The following is a 20,015-nucleotide window of genomic DNA, read 5'->3' on the forward strand; positions in this document are numbered from 1 at the left end:
TTTTAATTATTATCTTATTAAAATTTAAAATTAATAAACTGCAATTTCTTTAAAAACAATAGGTATGATTTTGTCTTTCATAACTTTACATTCTAACTTGGAATGTTAATAGAGTGTATTGTTTTTCTGTCAACAAAGCAATCTTAATAGTTTTCTGAGAATCTTCTAATTATGAAACATGGAGAAAAATCAAAATTAAAATCTTCTAATTATGAACCTTGGAGAAAAATTAAAATTGTTTTTCTATCAACAAAGTAATCTGGAGATAATAGGGATTTTTCCCCTGAGAATCTTCTAATTACAAAACTTGGGAAAAAAAAATTAAAATTAACTGGAAAAAAGGCAAAATAAAGTGAAATGATCATTAAACACTATGTGAAAGCTATAGTTCAGGCTAAAACTAAGGTAGAAAATAAAATTCTTTGAAAACTAGGAATACAAGATTGTAAGAATTACAGAATAATAGAAGTTAAGCAATCAAAAGAATGATTAAAATAAGAAAAGAATAAATATTGGGTTAAATTTCAATTTGTCAAAGGAAGCAATAGGTTTTTTAATTTAAAAATGAACAAAAATAAATTTTATTCAATTAATATACATTTATTGAGCGCCTACTGTGTAATAGGTAATATAAACTCTTGGTCTTTATATCATATTCCCATGCCTCCCAAGCCTTCAACAAACAGACATGGGAACCCTATTTACACCCTATTTATGCTGCTCTGCTTATACACCAACTACAAAACACCCATGCACACGCACACACATATACATACACAGTTGTGTATGGGGCCACTAGACCACAGGATGGAAGTCCTTAGGGCTTCTGTTTCCACTGCCTGTGCCTCAGACACAATTCTGGTCATTTTCAGGAGGCACTGTCATTTTCACACCTGTGAAGCTCCAAGCATTTCAGGTATAATCTCTGCTTTTGAATATAATGGAAAGAACAATCATATATCACAACATCCTTTCTCTTGCTAGCAAATAAGCTTTAACTTTTAGAGTACCATCTTTCACAGGGAAAATAATGTACCGCCTTACCCCTTTCTTTGCCTTCAGTCTCTAAGATTGGAATTTTTATCGTGCCAGTTATATTTTGCTTTGCTAAAATTCTTCTATGTGAAGTCAGTCCACAAGTATTTATTGTTCACCTACATATACCTAGCACAGTGCTGTGCATTATTTAAGAAGAAGCCACTGTCATCTAAAATTATATTATGGTTGGTCTTTAATAATCTCTTTAAAATGTTTGTTGAATCAATAACTAGTGTTCCCTCTTATTATTTAGATGGAAGCGAAAATGTAACAGGATTGGACCTTTCCGATTTTCCAGCATTAGCAGACCGAAACAGAAGGGAAGGAAGTGGTAACCCAACTCCATTAATAAACCCTTTGGCTGGAAGAGCTCCTTATGGTAACTAAGCTTTTTAATGATGGCCAATGGAAATTATCCATTGCACACACATACACACACATATATATGTGCATGTGTGTTTTCTAATCAGAGTAGTATAATTTGTCAGAGTTGATATACCCAAAGTGTTTTTCCTCCCAGAATACCATAATAGCACAGTTAAATGGGAAAACTTAGTTTGTACAGAAATCGCAAAAGGAAGTCCTCATCGGTATTCAGAAGTTATTCTGGCAGTTCTGCCTTAATATACCTTAATGATTATTCTGTGATATACCTCTTACTAATTCGTCACATTTTTTTTAAAGGAAAACATTCCCTAGTGATTAATAATGACTGACCATACAGTAAAGATTTTTCTTGTTTCTTAACCTCCACACTATTGACATTTGGGTCAGATAATTCCTTGTAAACGAGGGGCCATCCGCTGCATTATAGAATATTTAGCAACATCCTTGGCCTCTGCCTACTGGATGTCAGTAGCAACCCCTACCTCCTCCCCCTCCCCCATTGTGACAACCACAGATGTCTCCATAATTGACAGATGTGTGGGAGAAAAAATTGTCTCCTGTTGAGAACCACTGCTCATGGGTCATGTATAGTTTATGTAGACTCTCAGTCACCATTAAAGTACCCCATTTTACTGTCTCTAGTAAGAAAGTTGTCTAGTATCGGTTAAATGAAAAGAAGAGGGGACTTGAAACATGTGCAGTAACAATTTAGACATGAAGATTATATGACTGCAGTGTAGCCATAGTCTTTATCCTTGGCACATAGTTGTTTTCCTTTTGGGAGAACCTGATAGAGACCAGCAGTAGAAAACAATGAACTTGGATCAGTTCATCACTCGTAACAGCTTTTTTCCATTGTCATCCTAGAAGGATTTCCATGCCTTTCAGAATATGAGTACAAATAACAATATATGAAGAAGGGAAAATTTTATTGTTCATATTCTGAAGTTTCCAAATCACTCTTCTGAAAATAACAAAAAATGATCTGCCCTGGAAGTTGAGTACCTAGCTACTTGATTCTCAGTTCAGACTCTAATGTTTTTAACCTTTCCTCATAGGTCCATTTTTTCATCCCTTTAATCATTCCCGTTGCTCTCCTTGGACCATCTCTAGTTTCTCCATATTGTTCTTGAATTGTGGAGTCCCAAACTGGATATTGTTCTCCAATAAGGGCCTGACTAATGCCAAGTATAGTGGGAGGATTACTTCCCAGTTCTTGCATGTTTTACATCTATTACATGGAATCCAAGAAAATCTGAAATAATACGGAGTTGTTTAATAATTGATTGCAATTTGCTCACTCTGTAAGTCACTTTCAAGTAGAATACTGACATGTTCTTGTAAAATTTATTTTTATTCATTTGTATTTGACAGTTAACTGGTGTTTATAATAATAGCTAGTCAGATATTTAAATGAAGCAAGTTTTTAAACCAAAAATGTTAATAATTATTACCAATATCAAATTGTTTTATGCATCTATATAAGACATTAGATTACAGTTAAAAATTACCACTTATTTCCCTTTATTTTATATATTGAATTATTAATCAGTATATAAAAATTTAGTTTCTGAATAATATTTTGAAGTATGCTTTCAGGGGAAAATAAAAATCCTTTTGGTATATTACTATGCAGGAAGTTAACTTTTTATAATTTTTAGCAAAATATCATAAATATCAATTGCAATTCTCCGGATTATTTTCATTACATAGTTGGAATGGTAACAAAACCAGCAAATGAGCAATCCCAGGACTTCTCAATACACAACGAAGATTTTCCAGCATTACCTGGTTCCAGCTATAAGGATCCAACGTCAAGTAATGATGACAGTAAATCTGTAAGTAACTGAGGATTATGTGTGTGAGTGATGTAGTTTTCCCTTTCAGATTTCTCTTATATTAACAGTTTTATAGACTGTGTTAAGGACTTACTAAATACTATTACAAAGTTGTTTCTTTTAAATATCTGTAATCTAACTTCTGAAGAATGTGGAAACCTTTATAACTTAGAAGATAGCCTATTTTTTTCCTATTTCATATAGGTTTGCAAATTTCTGTTGAACTTCTCAGAGTTAATTTAGACTTTTATTGTAGTCCCTGTCAGCTGGATCCCATGAAGTTTGATATTATAGCCTTCTAAGGAGCTGTGTTTTTCTTGAGTAAGTTTTCTCCTTGAAGACTCTTTATACACATTTTTATTCCTGTGTTGATTCAGCCAACTCAGCTTCCTCTTTCTGACTTAAGAAATATGTTTATTTCTTCCACATTTCATTGAAAATAGCTTTTTTTTTTGTGATGGGAGTTTTTATATTGTTAAAATAATTGATAAAGAAGAATATTGGGTAAGAATAAAAATAAGCACCAATTTGAAAAGTGTGTATGTTCTAACTTATCTTGGAAGTTTTTGTGGTTATATTTTAGGTATTTAATTTCTCTTCTAAATGAAAGTATTGAAGAGTTATAACTTCAAGTGTATTTGAAACCATAAAGTCCTGAGATGGTTAATATATTTTTTCTATCTGAAAATCTGAGATAAATAAGAGTATTTTCCATGCATTACTTGTGCTTAAATGTTCAAATGCATATAATACAGGATTTATTTTTATACTGTGGGACAATTGTAGAAATAAAAAAATTTCACGTACAACTTGAAAAACAGGTAATAATTTATTACCAATTTAAGTATAATAAAGAATGAATAGAAAGGTACTAATACATGAATTTGAAATTTTTACACTTAACAAATTTTAATGTTATGTTTACTTTTTCTTTTTTTTTTAATGTTAGAATTTGAATACATCTGGCAAGACAACTTCAAGTACAGATGGACCCAAATTCCCTGGAGATAAAAGTTCAACAACACAAAATAATAACCAGCAGAAAAAAGGGATCCAGGTGTTACCTGATGGTGGGACTCCATAAAATATGTCAGTGATATTATAGAATTCATTTTCTTTACTTTTTCATCAAAGATAAAAATGACTGTGTCCTTCTTATCCAGGTCGGGTTACTAACATTCCTCAAGGGATGGTCACGGACCAATTTGGAATGATTGGCCTGTTAACATTTATCAGGGCAGCAGAAACAGACCCAGGAATGGTACATCTTGCATTAGGAAGTGACTTAACAACATTAGGCCTCAATCTGAACTCACCTGAGTAAGTTGTTTTTCTTTTCTTTCATATTTGCACATAAGACCTCCCTACAGACTTTCAGTTTTTAATTTCATGTCATCAAATTGTATTATCTGCGGCCACTGATTATTGCTGTTATCTCCTGATTTTTGGGTTACCCCCTCTCATATTAGCTCCTATATCACTGTCACTTTACAATATTATTCCACTTGTAACTTGGCAGTTTCAGTACATGTATGATCCTTCCAAATCTTGGAATCTCGGCTCCTTGAATTTCTCTACTCCAGAAATCTTACCTTCTGTGTTATACCTCACCTACTCCCCTCTTTAGTTATCCTTTTGACCTTGCCATTATTAGTAACTTTAGTTTGTCTATAATTCTAAGTCTGGGCTCCGATGCCACTTTCTATTTTCTCTCTCTCTCCTTCTAGTACTGGCTCCTGTAATCATTTGACTCTATTGGAACCTTCAGTCCATTCTTCTACCTTTTTATTGTCCGTCAACATCCCTGTCTCTTTCCCTGCAGTGAATTCACTTCTTATCTAGTGAAATTTTGTGGTCAGACACACTACTCACCTACACATGCCCATGACTGTTTTGGCCCTCTCCTGCTTTGTCATTCTTGCATGGCAAAAACTACAATCCTGGTTATATCTCTGCCTACCCTATTTTTTGACCTGTGCTACAGAGCCTGGCTAAAGAAAAACACACCACTTCACCGCCTGGTTTCACTTTAAATTTATGGCCAGAACCCTCAAAAGTGAGACTTTAATTCTGCCAACCATTATCATAACTGGCATACCTAGTCCTTTCATTCTTTTTCTCTCCTATGCAGCTATTCTACACTTGGCTATTCAAATCCCTGACACCTTGTCCCCTGTCCTTATTCTCAGATGATAGCCTTGTTTTTTCTCTTTTATTTCTTCTTTGTTAAGAAAGATGGAAGCAAGCAGAAGAGAATGTCAGCATAGTCTTCTCACCAAATCTTAACTATTTACTACCACCTACATCCCCCTTATTCTTAATCTTCCACACTGTTGTTGTAATTGATCAGTTCTCTCAGAATTTTTTACATTTTGTTGGATTATTTCTATCATCATACAAATATGCTATTACTTCTTTCATGTTACTTTCCTTGATGCTTTTTCTTGATTTGACTAACGCCCCCCTCCCATTTTTACATTCTCCTTTGGAGCAAAATTCTTTAGAAGAGCCATCTCTAAATCCCATTTGTCTTCCCCTATTCTCTGTTAAAACCATTTCAGTTAAGATTTTGTTCCCAGTACACTAAAACTACTCTTGGTAAGGTCATCAAATGACCACTATGTTATTACATTCAGTGATCACTTCCAGGAACTTACCCTTTTTGACCTTGTTGGCAACGTATGACATAGTGGAATCATTGCTGCATTGCTTCTCACTACTTTTAACTGCTACTATCCTGGTTTGAATCACCATCCTCTCTTGCTTGGAATATTCACTCCATTAGCCGGTCATTAGGTATCTCTCATTTTCCCTGTGCCCCCTCCTTCTTCGTATAGCAGCCAGGACAATTTATTTTTGGTTAAGTTAACCTTCTGCTCAATACTCAGTAAGGGTTTACGGTTTCATTATGATCAGAAACCCAGAATCTTTACAGGCCTGATTTGTGTGCCTCTCCAACAGCTTCTCCCTTTGTTCACTCTATCCCAGTTTCACCAGCCTTCTTGCTGTACCTCAAACATGTCAATCATACCACTGCCATGGTGACTCCAGAGGTTACCTTGGACTAGAACAGTCTTTGCCAGTTAAATAATATGGTTAATTCCCATACAGTCTTTAAATTTTTGTTCAAATCTGACCTTGTGAGACCTAACCTGACTACCCTATTTAATTACGCAACTACTCTTCTCTCCCTACCCCTCCACTAGAGTGGAATATTATTTATTATGCAGATTGTTTCTGTCCGCCTCCACCAATCCACCATCCCGAACCATAAAGTTTCATTTTGTTAGTGATCTTTGCTTTGTTCACTAATGTATCCCAAGCACCTATAATGGTTCCAGGCATATAATAAGCACTCAGCACAAATAGTTAATGAATTTGAACTTTTGCTTTTAATAATTACTGGGGTTTTTTTCTAGCCATATAAATGGGAAAATAATTTTACTTGGGGGCAAAGTATTAATGAAATCAATACATAGATATAGCGATTTATAGGTATCTATATATAGGGGTGGGCAAAAGTAAGTTTAGAATTTTTCCTATAGAAAAGGACATGAAAGTTATTGTTATTATAATAGTTTTATTAATTCAGTGTCACAGTACAACTCTCAACCTATGTTTGCCCTCCTCTGTATATATTGTATAAAACTTTGGTTTCATTTGCTATGTATATAGGTAAACCCAAAAAAGGAAATTAGAAGTTAAAAGTTACTGTTTTTGAAGTTACTGTTTTTCCTGATTTCCTGAATTAAAATTAGAAATCTTTTTTTCTACCCTGGACCTCAGAGTGTTTTTTTTCCCCCCCTTTATTCAGAAATCTCTACCCCAAATTTGCATCACCCTGGGCATCTTCACCTTGTCGACCTCAAGACATAGGTAGGAGACTATATTTGTGTTCAGACCTTTTAAAAATATATTTGTAACTGAGAATCAGTTAATAAGGCTTTTTTTATTTTATTATCTAGACTTCCATGTTCCATCTGAGTACTTAACGAACATTCACATTAGGGATAAGGTGAGTGTAGTTTATTATTCTACTCAGTCAGCATGAATTTATTTTTCAGGTGCTGTTTTTCAATTCAGACAGCATAATATTTTAAAATAATCAGCAGTGGTCTCAGGGGTGTGCTTTTGTAAGTTCCTTCAGTTATATATAACAATTTTATTTCTCTATTTGTTAGTACTCTTTCAATGTTTTGATGAGGTTCTGGTTTATATTTTTAAAAGAAAACAATGTTAGGGCTGGTAAAATATTTCTTGTAGTTATTAATAACAGGATACAACCATAACCACAGTTGGTGGGAATAAACTAACTTGGAAAATAAATAATAAATTCCATCTGATGTTCTAATTTTATGTCCTTATTAAGAAAGATTTTTCTTTACAAATATTACTGATACAGTGTTTTTAGTGGAACCGTATGTGATGATATTTTAAAACTGTTTATGACCTTTGGGTTTCTTCTGTATACTCTGTTTTTGAACTATCTAAAGTTCTAGTTATAAAGTAACTGGTAACAGGTTGCATCTTTAATCTTCGTTTTTTTCTAATCAGAGAAATAAAGTGGTAATCGCTTACTTTAGGGAAGATAACTAAGACCACACTTTTGTTAGAAATGGTATCTAGATTTTGGCCTTGTGAATGGATTTAATTTATTAAAATTATATTTGTGTTACTCATGTGTATAAATGTCTGATGTAAAGGATAGTGTTCTGCATCTGTACCATGTGGTTGTGTAGTTAAATCGATGTTGATGTTGTGGATAGGTAATTAAAGATCTGTTTTTTTCAATGTGTCTTAATACTTGAATAGGTGGAAAATAAGTATTAGATAGAGCTAACTTTTTATTTTTGGATTGTGTGATTTGCTGCCACTTCCACTGTAGGACTCTTTAGCTCCAAATACATAAGTGTTCCAGAACCATTTCTAATGCCAATTTAAGAAATACTAATTTAGGGGGATTTGACACATTTAGTACTGCTACCTGAATGGGGATAATATGAATGGAGAGAAAAATTATATTCAGAGAATGTGGAACAGTTAAACAGACATTTAGATACAGGATTAAGTAAAGAGATAAAAGTATTTACATTTTGGTGGGGATTTAATGTATTTAATATAGTAATGTGAGAATTTGAGGCTGTTGAACTCACTTATGCTTTATAATTTGATAAGTTGTTACTATGCTCCTACTTTGTGGAGGGACATTTAAAGTGGTCATCTTTAGGCAGCCATTTAAACAAAATAAAGATCAATCTCTTTATGATTTTTGTACTTACTAACATGTATGATTTGCTAAAACTATATAACAAACTGATTTGTGAATCACTGTCAGATAATAGAGTCAGTATCATTTCCTGTAAATCTTCTGTGTATCACACATTACAAAGTGTGTCACATACAGTCACTTATTTAATTTCTTTTTCATTCTTAGTAACCCTTATAATTGACGTGGAGAGAAGTAAATAACTTAGACATGGTATATTAGTCAGTGGAACTAGGCCTTGAATATAAGTCCTGCATCTCTGAGCACAGTGTTTCATTATTCTTCTCATATTGGGTAATTAATAAATATTTCAGATAAGACGTTCTACATTTGAACTTGCTTGGAAGTTTTCTTTTTAGCTTCTTTTCCTATTATTACATAAACTAGATGTACCAGAAATAATGGTTAAATGACTTTAGTCATTTAAATGATAAAACTACCCTAAGTGTTGGAATTCCCCTTTAGAATTATAACTGCTTGTATAATCATGTAATAACAGTTATCTGCCACAAAGAGTTTCTGTTTCTCTTTCTATTTTTTACTTTAGTGGTAGCAATTACATGTTAACATTTTCAGACTTGTTTTACACTTCAGAATAATTTATTTCTCTTTTCCAGCTGGCTGCAATAAAACTTGGCCGATATGGAGAAGACCTTCTCTTCTATCTCTATTACATGAATGGAGGAGACGTATTACAACTTTTAGCTGCAGTAGAGCTGTATGTTCAAAGTATTTTTAAACACTTTTGTATATAGTGGATCTTGTTTATTCTGAAAGCTTCTTTCTTTAAAAAAAATGATGATGACTGTAGTTTTGTCTTTTATTTTTAAAGTAGAAATATCAAGAAATTTAAGTTGTTCATTTTTACATTTAGTAAAATAAAGTTAATTTAGATTAAAACCTTAGATAACCATGACTTCATAGTCACCATATACGGAGAAGAATTTTAAATTTAACCCTAAGTTTGTAAGAGGAAGACAGAATTGACCTGAATCATGGATTTGGTGAATCTAATTTTATAAAGATGTGAAGTATAAGATATATATGTTCATAACTATGGCTTACCTTACTTTGTGGATCTACATATGCTAATGACAGTGAATTTCATCATTTAATAAACATCTATTATTATTTGGGCAATTCACTATATATATAAGTCTTCATTCATTCTCAGGACCCTGCTGACCAATTTAAATTAGTGTTAAGAATTTGATCCATTGGATGTGTTTTTTTCCTGAGCATTTCTTTTTTTTCCTGATATCCTAAGAATGAAAATTTTGTGTTATTTCTCATATGTCCAGCTGGTAACATTTTGTTGCCAATTCTACTAATCATGTTTACCATAGAGTGGGTTGCTAAAAATTTCTGGTATTTTGACTAGAGATCTTTCTGCAGGTTTAAGTATTTTGTAGTATTCCTTATACCATTTCTATAAATGACCTTGGATCAGATAGTCAAATACTAAAATTCCGTGTTGGTAATAAATTGTTTTTATTTCTCAGCTGAGAATTTATTTTTTCCCATGTTATTGTCACATTTTGTAAGATAGCAGTTGCTACCTCTTTTTAAAAATTTATTTATAAAGTAAATAAATTCATTCATCCATCATCCATCACTGGCAGTTTTGTCTCATACCTTACTTATATATAAAAATGACCTCATGGTATTTGTAGGAAGGTATTTGTTTACATGGAGGTTTTATGTGAATTTAAATAGTTAATTCAAATAGACATTGTATTTAGTTCAATACAAAGTAGTGCAACATAGTTGGGATTTTGTTTTAATAGATATCTCAATTTCTATTGATTGAGAACAGCAAGAAAGTGGAGTTTCTGGAACATTGTGTACCTTTGTTTGGTCTCCCTAATTTTTTATCACATCATTGCTCATAGAGCTTTTAAGACCTTGTTCTGTTTGCATAAAAAGTTTCTTAAGATGTGTGTATTAATTTAAAGAGTGAGTTTGGGGCAAACTAAGAAATTATTTTCCTATATTTATTTCACTAGGGTTGTATTTTATAACAGTAAAAGGATAAAGAAACATTTATATTCATGTATTTTATGTGTAAGTATTTTCTGAGAACAGTTGTATAAAGTATGAAGGCACAGGAAAAAATTAATTTGTCTTTTTCTCTTAAAAATTGAAGTTTTAACCGTGATTGGAGATACCACAAAGAAGAACGAGTATGGATTACCAGGGCACCAGGCATGGAGCCAACAATGAAAACTAATACATATGAGAGGGGAACATATTACTTCTTTGACTGTCTTAACTGGAGGAAAGTAGCTAAGGTATATTTTTTTCCATGTGCAAATGTGTAAATTAGATTTAAAAAGAAGTGACCTCTTTTATTTCTTTATGTACCAATTCATTCTTTCAGATAATGTGCCAGATATTTGCTCAGTTTTTGTCTCCTTGGCTTGATTTAACTCTAGGAGCATATGCAGAAACAGTTCATTTTACCCTTAGTTAGGAAAATGATTGACATGAGAAGAAATTTTCTAATTTTTCAAAAGCTTTGGTAACATTTGAAATATTTTTGTTTCATTTGTAAAATAAAGATACCCTTGTACAATCCCAGACATGCCTTCTTACATTATTATTACTTTTAATTAAGCAAGTATGAGATTTTCCTAAAATTAGTATATAAACAGATATAGGCTATTTTAAAATTCTTTAGTTTTACATTTTATAAAGGAATACATTACTTTTTAATTGAATTTATTGGGGTGACATTGGTTAATTACAGGTTTTAAGGGTACAATTCTATAATACAACATCTGTATATTGTGTGTCCACAAATACAGGCACTTTAAAACACTTGCACTTGTTGAAGAAAACGATGCTTGAGTTTTTAAACAGAAGAAAAGTATTTCTCAACAGTTCATTGGATAATTTTTTTAGTTGTTGGTTTGGACTTTTTTTCTTTGAGTCAGCTTTACTAAACTGATAAAAAAAGTGAAACATTTTATAAAGGCAATGTAAAATTCTTACCAGATACTTTTCACCAAAAAATGTTTACATTACAAGATTCCATATAAAAATTGAAAAAAGAAATAGAAGAAATTTTTTAAAATGTAATTATTATTTTTAGGTGTTTCTCAATAGCAAATGTCAGTACTTCTCAAACCAAGTCCATATACCTCTGTACACTGTATTTGAGTTATTTGAACAAATCTATTATGCATATTTTGACTTCAAAAGGTAGGTCCATGTCCTAACCATTTAGTTAAGTAGAAATCTGTTCAATACAAATAGTACATGAGACATTGTGTATGTTACCTGTTCTTTAAGAAGTATAGTGTAATAGAAAGCCATAGTCTTTTTGTGTCATGGATCTGAATTTAACTCCTGTTTCTACTATGTATGCTTTCACCTTAACGTACAAATTTCCTTATCTTTTAAATCGAAATACTTGCTTTTATGTTGTCATGAAATTTAAATGAGAGTACACACAAACACATTTACACTGAATGCAGTGCATGGTGAATATCGGGTATTTGGTATATGAGAGTAGTTGTGGTAGTTTGTTGCTGCTGTTTCTGTCATTATTGTTATTATAGCTTATTACTCTTTTTCCAAAGATGGGAATACAATAATTGATTGTTGTTAGGTCAGTGGTTCTCAAATTTCAGCTTACATCAGAAGTACCTGGAAACCTTTACACAAAGTGCTTGATCATACCTCCATTGTTCATGATTAAATAAGTCTATAATAGGACCTGAGAGTTTGCATTTCAAACACATTCCCAGGTGATGTCAGTGATGATATAGGTCCTAGTCTGGAGCCATACTTCAAGAAACTCTTAAGTTTATGAGACAGAAAAAGTGTCTTTGGAGGATGAAAAATTCTATTAGGAAATAACAAGTTTTTTCCATTAATTTGAAGTACTTTGCTCAGTGCCATTGCACATTATTCCAAATACAGTGTATGCAAAAAGGGATGGATGTTTGAAATAGAGACAGATATAATTTTAGATAAATTTTAATTCAATATATGTGAAGGTATCAACTTATGTGAAAAAATCAATTTTAAAGTTCTCCCCATAAAGTCAAATACTCAGAAACCAACCTGTACATTAATAGGGCCCCTTTATTCTCTCACAAAATCAATTCCCTAGTCGTGTAAGTATCATTTTAAAGATTGGTTATGTGTCCATGCATGTGCACACGAAAATAATTTTACCTAATTTTATCTCATCTTTCCAGTACAGTTGAGCTTTTGTTTTAACCATTACCTTTAAAATTTTTAGCAGTTGAAGTAGGAAAATAAAATTTGGGAAATATGAAATTGTTTCCTAAGTAATCTCTCTTGAGGTAATTGCTGGCCACTTGCACTCTCACTCTTAACATTATTTTCATAGTGATGAAAGCAAGCAGAAAGATTGGTTTCCGTCAAATAGTAATGCAGGTCATAAACCTAAGCTTTTAAGTTGTAGTCACAGAATAAACTCTCTACAGTGACCTTTTTAAAGGCTTATTTCAATGTTTTCCTAGAAACTGGATTAGGAACTAAGAAATTTAATTTCATTCATAGTATTTTTATTAATAGATTTCATTATACTATAGAAAATCCATTAAAATACCACATCCCGAGCAATTTCAAAGACCCCCTTCTGTAAAGTAGGTTTGGCTTCAAAGAACATGCATTAAATGACTTCAAGTCATTTTAAGAAGCTTGCAGTATGAATTGGTATTATAAATAATAGCTTGATGTTAATCATGATTTCATGAAAAGTTAATATTTGACCATAATCGGGTCCCTATTCAGAATATCTTGTATATGAGGTTCTTCCTTTCTCTTTTGCAAATCATTGAATATTTGTAGAGATGAAGAGTTGTAATACTAAGTGAGGAATTAGATGATTTAAATCATAAGTATTTCTTATCCTCTAAAAATTTTGAGTTCTAGGGTGTGGCCCATTGTTTATTTAAAGAATTTCCTATATGTCAAGAATATACATGCATAAAAATTTTGACACTGTATCTGCTTATTCTCCCCTTTTAGGTATTTTTTACTTGTCAGCAGGCTATGTGGTCTATCCTATGTGAATTGGCTGGAATTAGTCAGTATCCCACTAATTAAAAATTTGTGGTAATTTAGATAGTGTATGCAATATATTTTTTAAATTTGTAATTTTTTCATTGATTTTAGAGAGAGAAACATTGATTTGCTGTTCCACTTATTTATGCATTCATTGCTTGCTGCTTTGTATATGCGCAGACCTGGGATCAAACCCACAACCATGCCGTATCAGGATGATGTTCCAACCCACTGAGCTACATGGCCAGGGCTGATAGTGTGTATAATCTTAATGGGTAAAATTTTAAAAATAATTTCATCCATGGAGAATTTTTAGGTGGTGGAGGCTTCCCAATTATCAATAGCTTTCTCACACCAAAGACTTAAAAATTTCGGTATTCTTTCAGCCTAACTTCACCTTTTAGATCCAACACTGAATAGAATTTTAATGCTTACGATTTTTTATCATATGATACCCTGATTTAAATGTGTGTTGGTTTTTTTTTTTATTAACTTCACTGGTACACTTCAGTATTTTTTAATACTTCAATCAGTAATATGTGCTTTTTTAAAAATAAAAATTATTTCTAATAACTGGTTTAAGATAGTTTGCTACTTTCTTTCTAAAGTTTAATGAGGATTGATCAGAGTTAAGAGAAAGCTGACATTTTGGAGGATGTGAGAAAACATTTCTTGCAGTATATGTTTCTCTGTGATCAGGAATAATAATTTTACTTGATCATCTGAGTCAAGTGCATGTATTCCAATTCTGCTTCATAGTAACCTTTTGAGAATATGTAACCTAATTTTATTAATAGAAAAACTAAAACATTAACAGTTATTTTTAAAAAATATCTAACACTCTTTCTGCCCTTTTTAAATCATTAAATTGTAATCTAAAAATCCTTTTTCTAGCTCTGGCTGGTATAGTTCAGTTGGTTGGAGCTTTGTACCATAAACCAAAAGACTGGGGCTTCCATTACCAGTCAGGACATGTTCCTAGGTTGCAGGTCAGAGTCCAGGTCAGGGCTTGGGTGCATATGGAAGACAACCACTTAATACTTCTCTCTAATACAGATGTTTCTCTTTCTCTCTCTCTCTCTCTCTCCCCCCCCCCTCCCTCCCTCCCCCTTCCTCTCTCTATAAAATCAGTAAACATTTTTAAAAATCTTTCATTGAAACAAATCTATACATAGGTCTTCTAATACCTAAGCTTGGAATACTTCAAAAATTAAGTGTCCTGTTCCTAAGAGAATTGAATAAAACTTGTTTATTAATTCATCAGCGATTAATTACACACCTGGTAGGGGCTTGGCACTATTCTAGACAGTAGGTAGTGGTATACAAAACAAGATACCCTTCTTTCCCCTACAGATTATAACTATACAAAGGTGTACATATGTGTTGTGTGTGTGTGTATATAACATAAACATAAAAAGATATAAATCACCAGTCAAAATTATGGAACAAAGAGATACCAATGTATTGTAAACTTTCTGTATTTTAAGAATAAAAGTACATAGGAAAAAAAGATTTAAAAAATGGAAGACAAAATTTGACCTATTTAATTTCTAAATATGATATATGAGGTCTTTCAGAGTTTCTTAATTATCATACTAAAATATTTATGTTTCCTGTGTTTAAACTGATGTCTTTGTTATAAAAGGTAGGGGGAAATATGTTCACTGATGAAGTTACTCTAGTTTAAATTCTAATAATAGATTATAGTTCACCAATGTACAATGACAAGGACAAAATAATTGAACAAAATTTTAATTTTTATACTTTAGATAGTGGAATGTATGATTCGTCACAGTTACAGATAGACTTTTTACCCTATAACTACACATAATTTAGAACTAAAATGCTAATTCTAATTTCTAAAGAATGATGCAACAAGATACCTTTTTCCCTAACTTGGCAATACATGTCTTTAAAAGCCTGGACGGGTAGGAAGAGAGTGGTGCTTACACAGTGCACTGGGGAGAGCTCTGGTGATTATGATGGTGATTCTGGTATTCACTAGTTCTTACTGATAAGCAAATAATCACTGCTTTAGTTACTCAACCAACCCTATAAAGTAACACCTTTTTAAATTAAAGTCATCACAGACAGGTACCTTCTTTATAAACATTTATCAGTGGACTGAATTTTTTCCACATTTTTTCTGGATACAGGGTGTAATAAAGTGATTCCAATTTGGATCTTAGGCTAAAAATATTAACAATAATGTATTATACTAGAAAAGTCATGGGCTTTGGTGTTACATAGGTCTGGATTCTAATCCTAGACCTGTTACTTACCATGTGATTTCAGTTAGTTATTTTTGAGCCCCATTTTCCTCAGGTGCAGAATAAAGATAGTATCTACAGTTACCATAAAGATTAGAATAAAATCATCTGTATTTCTAGTTTTGACAAATAATAGGCTTTCAGTATGTTATAGCTGCTATTTCTGTAATTGTTAATATCCTTAAATTTTAAATACTTGGTTTTGTATCTCAAAATTTAATCATGTCCTAGGTTTTCATTTTAATTTATTAGTGAAATTTTCCCTTAATGGAAACATTCATTACGGAATCAATTTGAAACAAAACAAATAAGGTAAAAAACGGTAATAGCACTAACGTTACTTGTTGGCTTTCTTTAATACATATTAAGGTTCATAATTTTTTAAATGGGATTGGGTCAAAGAGTTTGTGCTAATTGAATTCAGGCTGTAGAATTAGTGATTTTTATCTAGAACCTCTTGCTCTTTGGCTTTGCTAACGTATTTCTTTTTTTAATATACAATATTATGTATCTTTTTGATCTTGGGAAAGCATGAAAAAATTGCATTTTAAAATTTCTGAAGTTAATGTAGTATTTTGAAAATTTAATTGAAATGGTCTATGCAGTTTGCTTTCAAATGTGTCTACATCCACCTCTGTCTAGTTTTGGATGGCAGTTCAATCTTTTCGGGGCCTTAGTCTTATGAGATGGGCAATCTGGAGATGTGTGAGTTTTAAGTTTATCATTTTCCTGAAATTTTAGTGAGATTAGAAGAACTTTGTATTTTTTAATAAGACAAATTAGAAAATTATTTCTCAGCTTTTTTCATGAAAAAGTAGATTTTTAAGTTTTATAGTTTACTGAAGGAAGCTTTACTTTTAAATACTCTATAATTTTCAGTGTTTTTCATTAATGATATATCAGTTGCCCCTTTAAGTTTTTGTTTTTGAGCAAAAAATGCATAACATTTGGGCCATAAAATACTCAGGAGAACTCTCAGAATTTTACACAGAAAGTCTCTGTTTTTGTATTATCAGTAGAAAACTACACATTATTTTTATTTTAGCTGTATTTTACTTGAAGGGAAAAAAGAGTTGATATATCTGTGTCTGTGATCATTCTTATAGATGCAGGTATTTTGTTTATATAGTAATACATGTTTTGACAAAATTTTGAGAACAAAAGGAGAGGAAACCATCTAAATTCTTAAATTTGGTTTTATAGGAGTTCCATCTGGAATATGACAAGTTAGAAGAACGGCCTCACCTGCCATCCACCTTCAACTACAACCCTGCTCAGCAAGCCTTCTAAAAAAAAAAAAAAAAAAAAAAAGACTTCCCTTTTCTTGGGGTATGGCTGTCTCAGCACAATACTCAACATAACTGCAGAACTGATGTGGCTCAGGCACCCTGGTTTTAATTCCTTGAGGATCTGGCAATTGGCTTACGCAAAAGGTCACCATTTGAGGTCCTGCCTTACTAATTATGTGCTGCCCAACAACTAAATTTGTAATTTGTTTTTCTCTAGTTTGAGCAGGGTCTGGATTTTTTCATTTATTTTCTTTTTTGCCAGCAGACAGACTTGGGTCTATAAAGACAAGCAAATATACTGACAGAGGTTTACCATTTAGTTTCTAAAATGTAAAAAAGAAAACCCACAAAAGACTCAACAGAATTAGACCACAAAATTTGCATTGTTCATTGTAGCACTATTGGTAATAAAATAACAAATGTTTGTGCATTTTTATGTGAAGATCCTTCTCGTATTTCATTTGGAAAGATGAGCAAGGTCTGCTTCCCTCATTTTACTTCCCCTCCTGTTTTTGAAAGGCAGTTTCGCCAACCTTAACGCAAGGATATCTGACTGTTTAGGAGAAAGATATTGCCACAATCTCTGGATGGTTTCCAGGTTTGTGTTATTACTGAGCTTCATCTTTCCAGAATGAGCAAAACACTGTCCAGTCTTTGTTACGATTTTGTAATAAATGTGTACATTTTTTTTAAATTTTTGGACATCACATGAATAAAGGTATGTATGTACGAATGTGTATATATTATATATATGACATCTATTTTGGAAAATGTTTGCCCTGCTGTACCTCATTTTTAGGAGGTGTGCATGGATGCAATATATGAAAATGGGACATTCTGGAACTGCTGGTCAGGGGACTTTGTCGCCCTGTGCACTAAAGGGCCAGATTTTCAGCAGCCAAGGACATCCATACCCAAGTGAATGTGATGGGACTTAAAGAAGTGAACTGAGACAATTCACTCTGGCTGTTTGAACAGCAGCGTTTCATAGGAAGAGAAAAAAAGATCAATCTTGTATTTTCTGACCACATAAAGGCTTCTTCTCTTTGTAATAAAGTAGAAAAGCTCTCCTCACTACAGTGTTGACTTTGATTTGAAATTGTGAAATTACTTCTTCAACATAAAAAAATGGCGGGGGGGAAATCTGAAGTTTTACGAATATCAAATTGAATGGTGTGACTGAACAATTTAAAATGTAGTTTCCTTTCAGAGTTCAACAAGTAGTTTAATGAAACCATGTACCATTTCACTTGTAGGTGAAAATTTAGACATTCTTAGTATTAACCAAGTTCAAAACAGAAAACCTATTTTTAAAGTACAATATGACATTATTAGAAATAAAACTTTCTGATTACTCTTGGGACCCAATCAGAATACTTTTGTGAGAAGTTTCTTGATATACCTTTGATATTTATCTTTAAGAAGGTAAAGCTAAAATTAAGGTAAGCCAAAAGCCATGGCAGAGCAGACTTTATCTTCAGTTAGCTGGCCTGGATATTTCACATGTACAAGATGATGCATTCTTTTCCATCTAAAGGCAAACATGGTATTTAAAAATGTCTGAAGACTGAAGCTATGAAAGCAGAAGTGAAGATAGAGAATAAAAAGGAGGGAAACAATGAGTTTGATCTTTAAACTATTTTTCTATGAAGAGTGAAAGTTTGTTGGCATTTACCAAATCATGTTTGAAAATGAAACATTTATGACATTGCTGTGTTTATGTATCAGGAATATAAAACAACAAGGTTTACCTTTTTCTATGTATTTTGAAATATGAGGAACTGACATAAATAACAGGATTTTTTAATCTTTCAGATTTAAACCAAAGCATCTCTTCTATAGGAAAGATGGCATTTATAAAATTATAATTTTATTGTTTTGAAAAACAGAATCCACACATTTGACACCAGTGTCAAATCTTAGAAATCACTTTCTTTTAAAAAATACATTTTTTCATAATTCATTGTGAAAATGTAACTTTTCCTACATAATCATGAAAGGTAGAAGAAAAAAATGGAAGGAGATCTTTATTATGAGTACAAACATAACAATATAAAGTGTCACCATAATCATGATACTGATAGTGTGTGTAAGCGTAATCATAATCATGATACATGGTACTGTGTGAGTGATTCAGAAAATCAAGGTAGCTAATGTCAAGTGGTAGTTATTTGGCTTGAGTTGTTTGTTTTAATTGGCATATGCAAATTATAAGTGCACCTTTTTTCAGTTTTATGAGTTCTTTCTACCCTGAATCATTAAAATGAGAAAACTCTTGCATGTAAACCAACTCTTTATAAGTTGTTTATATCAGAAATGACCATGCTCTTGATTTAAGATCTAAGTTTAAAAATTCTATATGAAATCTTTAAAAGACTATATTAAACTCTTTAATATAACACACTGTTACATTCCTTGGTTTTATAACTTGTGGTTATACATGTACAGAAGTTACCTAAACTAATATTTCACATTTTCTTAGGTTTAAATTTTCTTAATTTTTTCCTATATAACGACATAAATGTATACATTGTATTAAATAATTTTTGTGATTATACTGTAATTGGCTTTCTGGAACCACAAGCTATTAAGTTGCAAAGGAAGGTCCTTTCAGTTACTTAGTTTCAAATATACTATGCTTGTGGTGAGACTATATATGAAAAAATTTTCAGGGATTTTTCACTGCACACATAGCTTTCATTTGCTATAACATTTTAATTAACTGGAAGTTTATTTAAATTTTTACAGTATATATAAAGCCAACCACTTATCTGGGCTTTTCCTTTTTGTCACTGAACTTGGAACACAACAGGTGCTTGATAAATACATGTTCATTGACTGCTATAAAGTGATATTTTAATTTGAAAATAAAAATGTACAAGTT

At 32.1% G+C, this 20,015-nt stretch overlaps 1 protein-coding gene across 4 annotated transcripts in view; it reads left to right on the forward strand.

Annotated features, from left to right (window-relative positions):
* The window catches only part of CNOT2 (CCR4-NOT transcription complex subunit 2), a 109,266-nt gene extending 91,061 nt beyond the window's left edge, over nucleotides 1–18,205 (forward strand). For all 4 annotated transcript variants that reach the window (XM_054580101.1, XM_054580100.1, XM_054580104.1 and 1 more), the window contains 9 exons: nucleotides 1,292–1,417; nucleotides 3,139–3,263; nucleotides 4,213–4,333; nucleotides 4,427–4,583; nucleotides 7,078–7,139; nucleotides 7,229–7,278; nucleotides 9,147–9,247; nucleotides 10,676–10,820; nucleotides 17,046–18,205. In XM_054580101.1, the coding sequence (XP_054436076.1) occupies nucleotides 1,292–1,417; nucleotides 3,139–3,263; nucleotides 4,213–4,333; nucleotides 4,427–4,583; nucleotides 7,078–7,139; nucleotides 7,229–7,278; nucleotides 9,147–9,247; nucleotides 10,676–10,820; nucleotides 17,046–17,132 (974 nt within the window). In that variant the 3' untranslated portion in view covers nucleotides 17,133–18,205. The remainder of the gene's footprint in view (nucleotides 1–1,291; nucleotides 1,418–3,138; nucleotides 3,264–4,212; nucleotides 4,334–4,426; nucleotides 4,584–7,077; nucleotides 7,140–7,228; nucleotides 7,279–9,146; nucleotides 9,248–10,675; nucleotides 10,821–17,045) is intronic.
* The last annotated feature ends 1,810 nt before the right edge of the window (nucleotides 18,206–20,015 follow it).

The sequence above is a fragment of the Pteronotus mesoamericanus genome, unplaced genomic scaffold (assembly GCF_021234165.1).
Source record: "Pteronotus mesoamericanus isolate MK-2021 breed Mesoamerican mustached bat unplaced genomic scaffold, CSHL_Meso_final contig_56, whole genome shotgun sequence".
In the NCBI taxonomy this organism is placed as follows: Eukaryota; Metazoa; Chordata; class Mammalia; order Chiroptera; family Mormoopidae; genus Pteronotus; species Pteronotus mesoamericanus.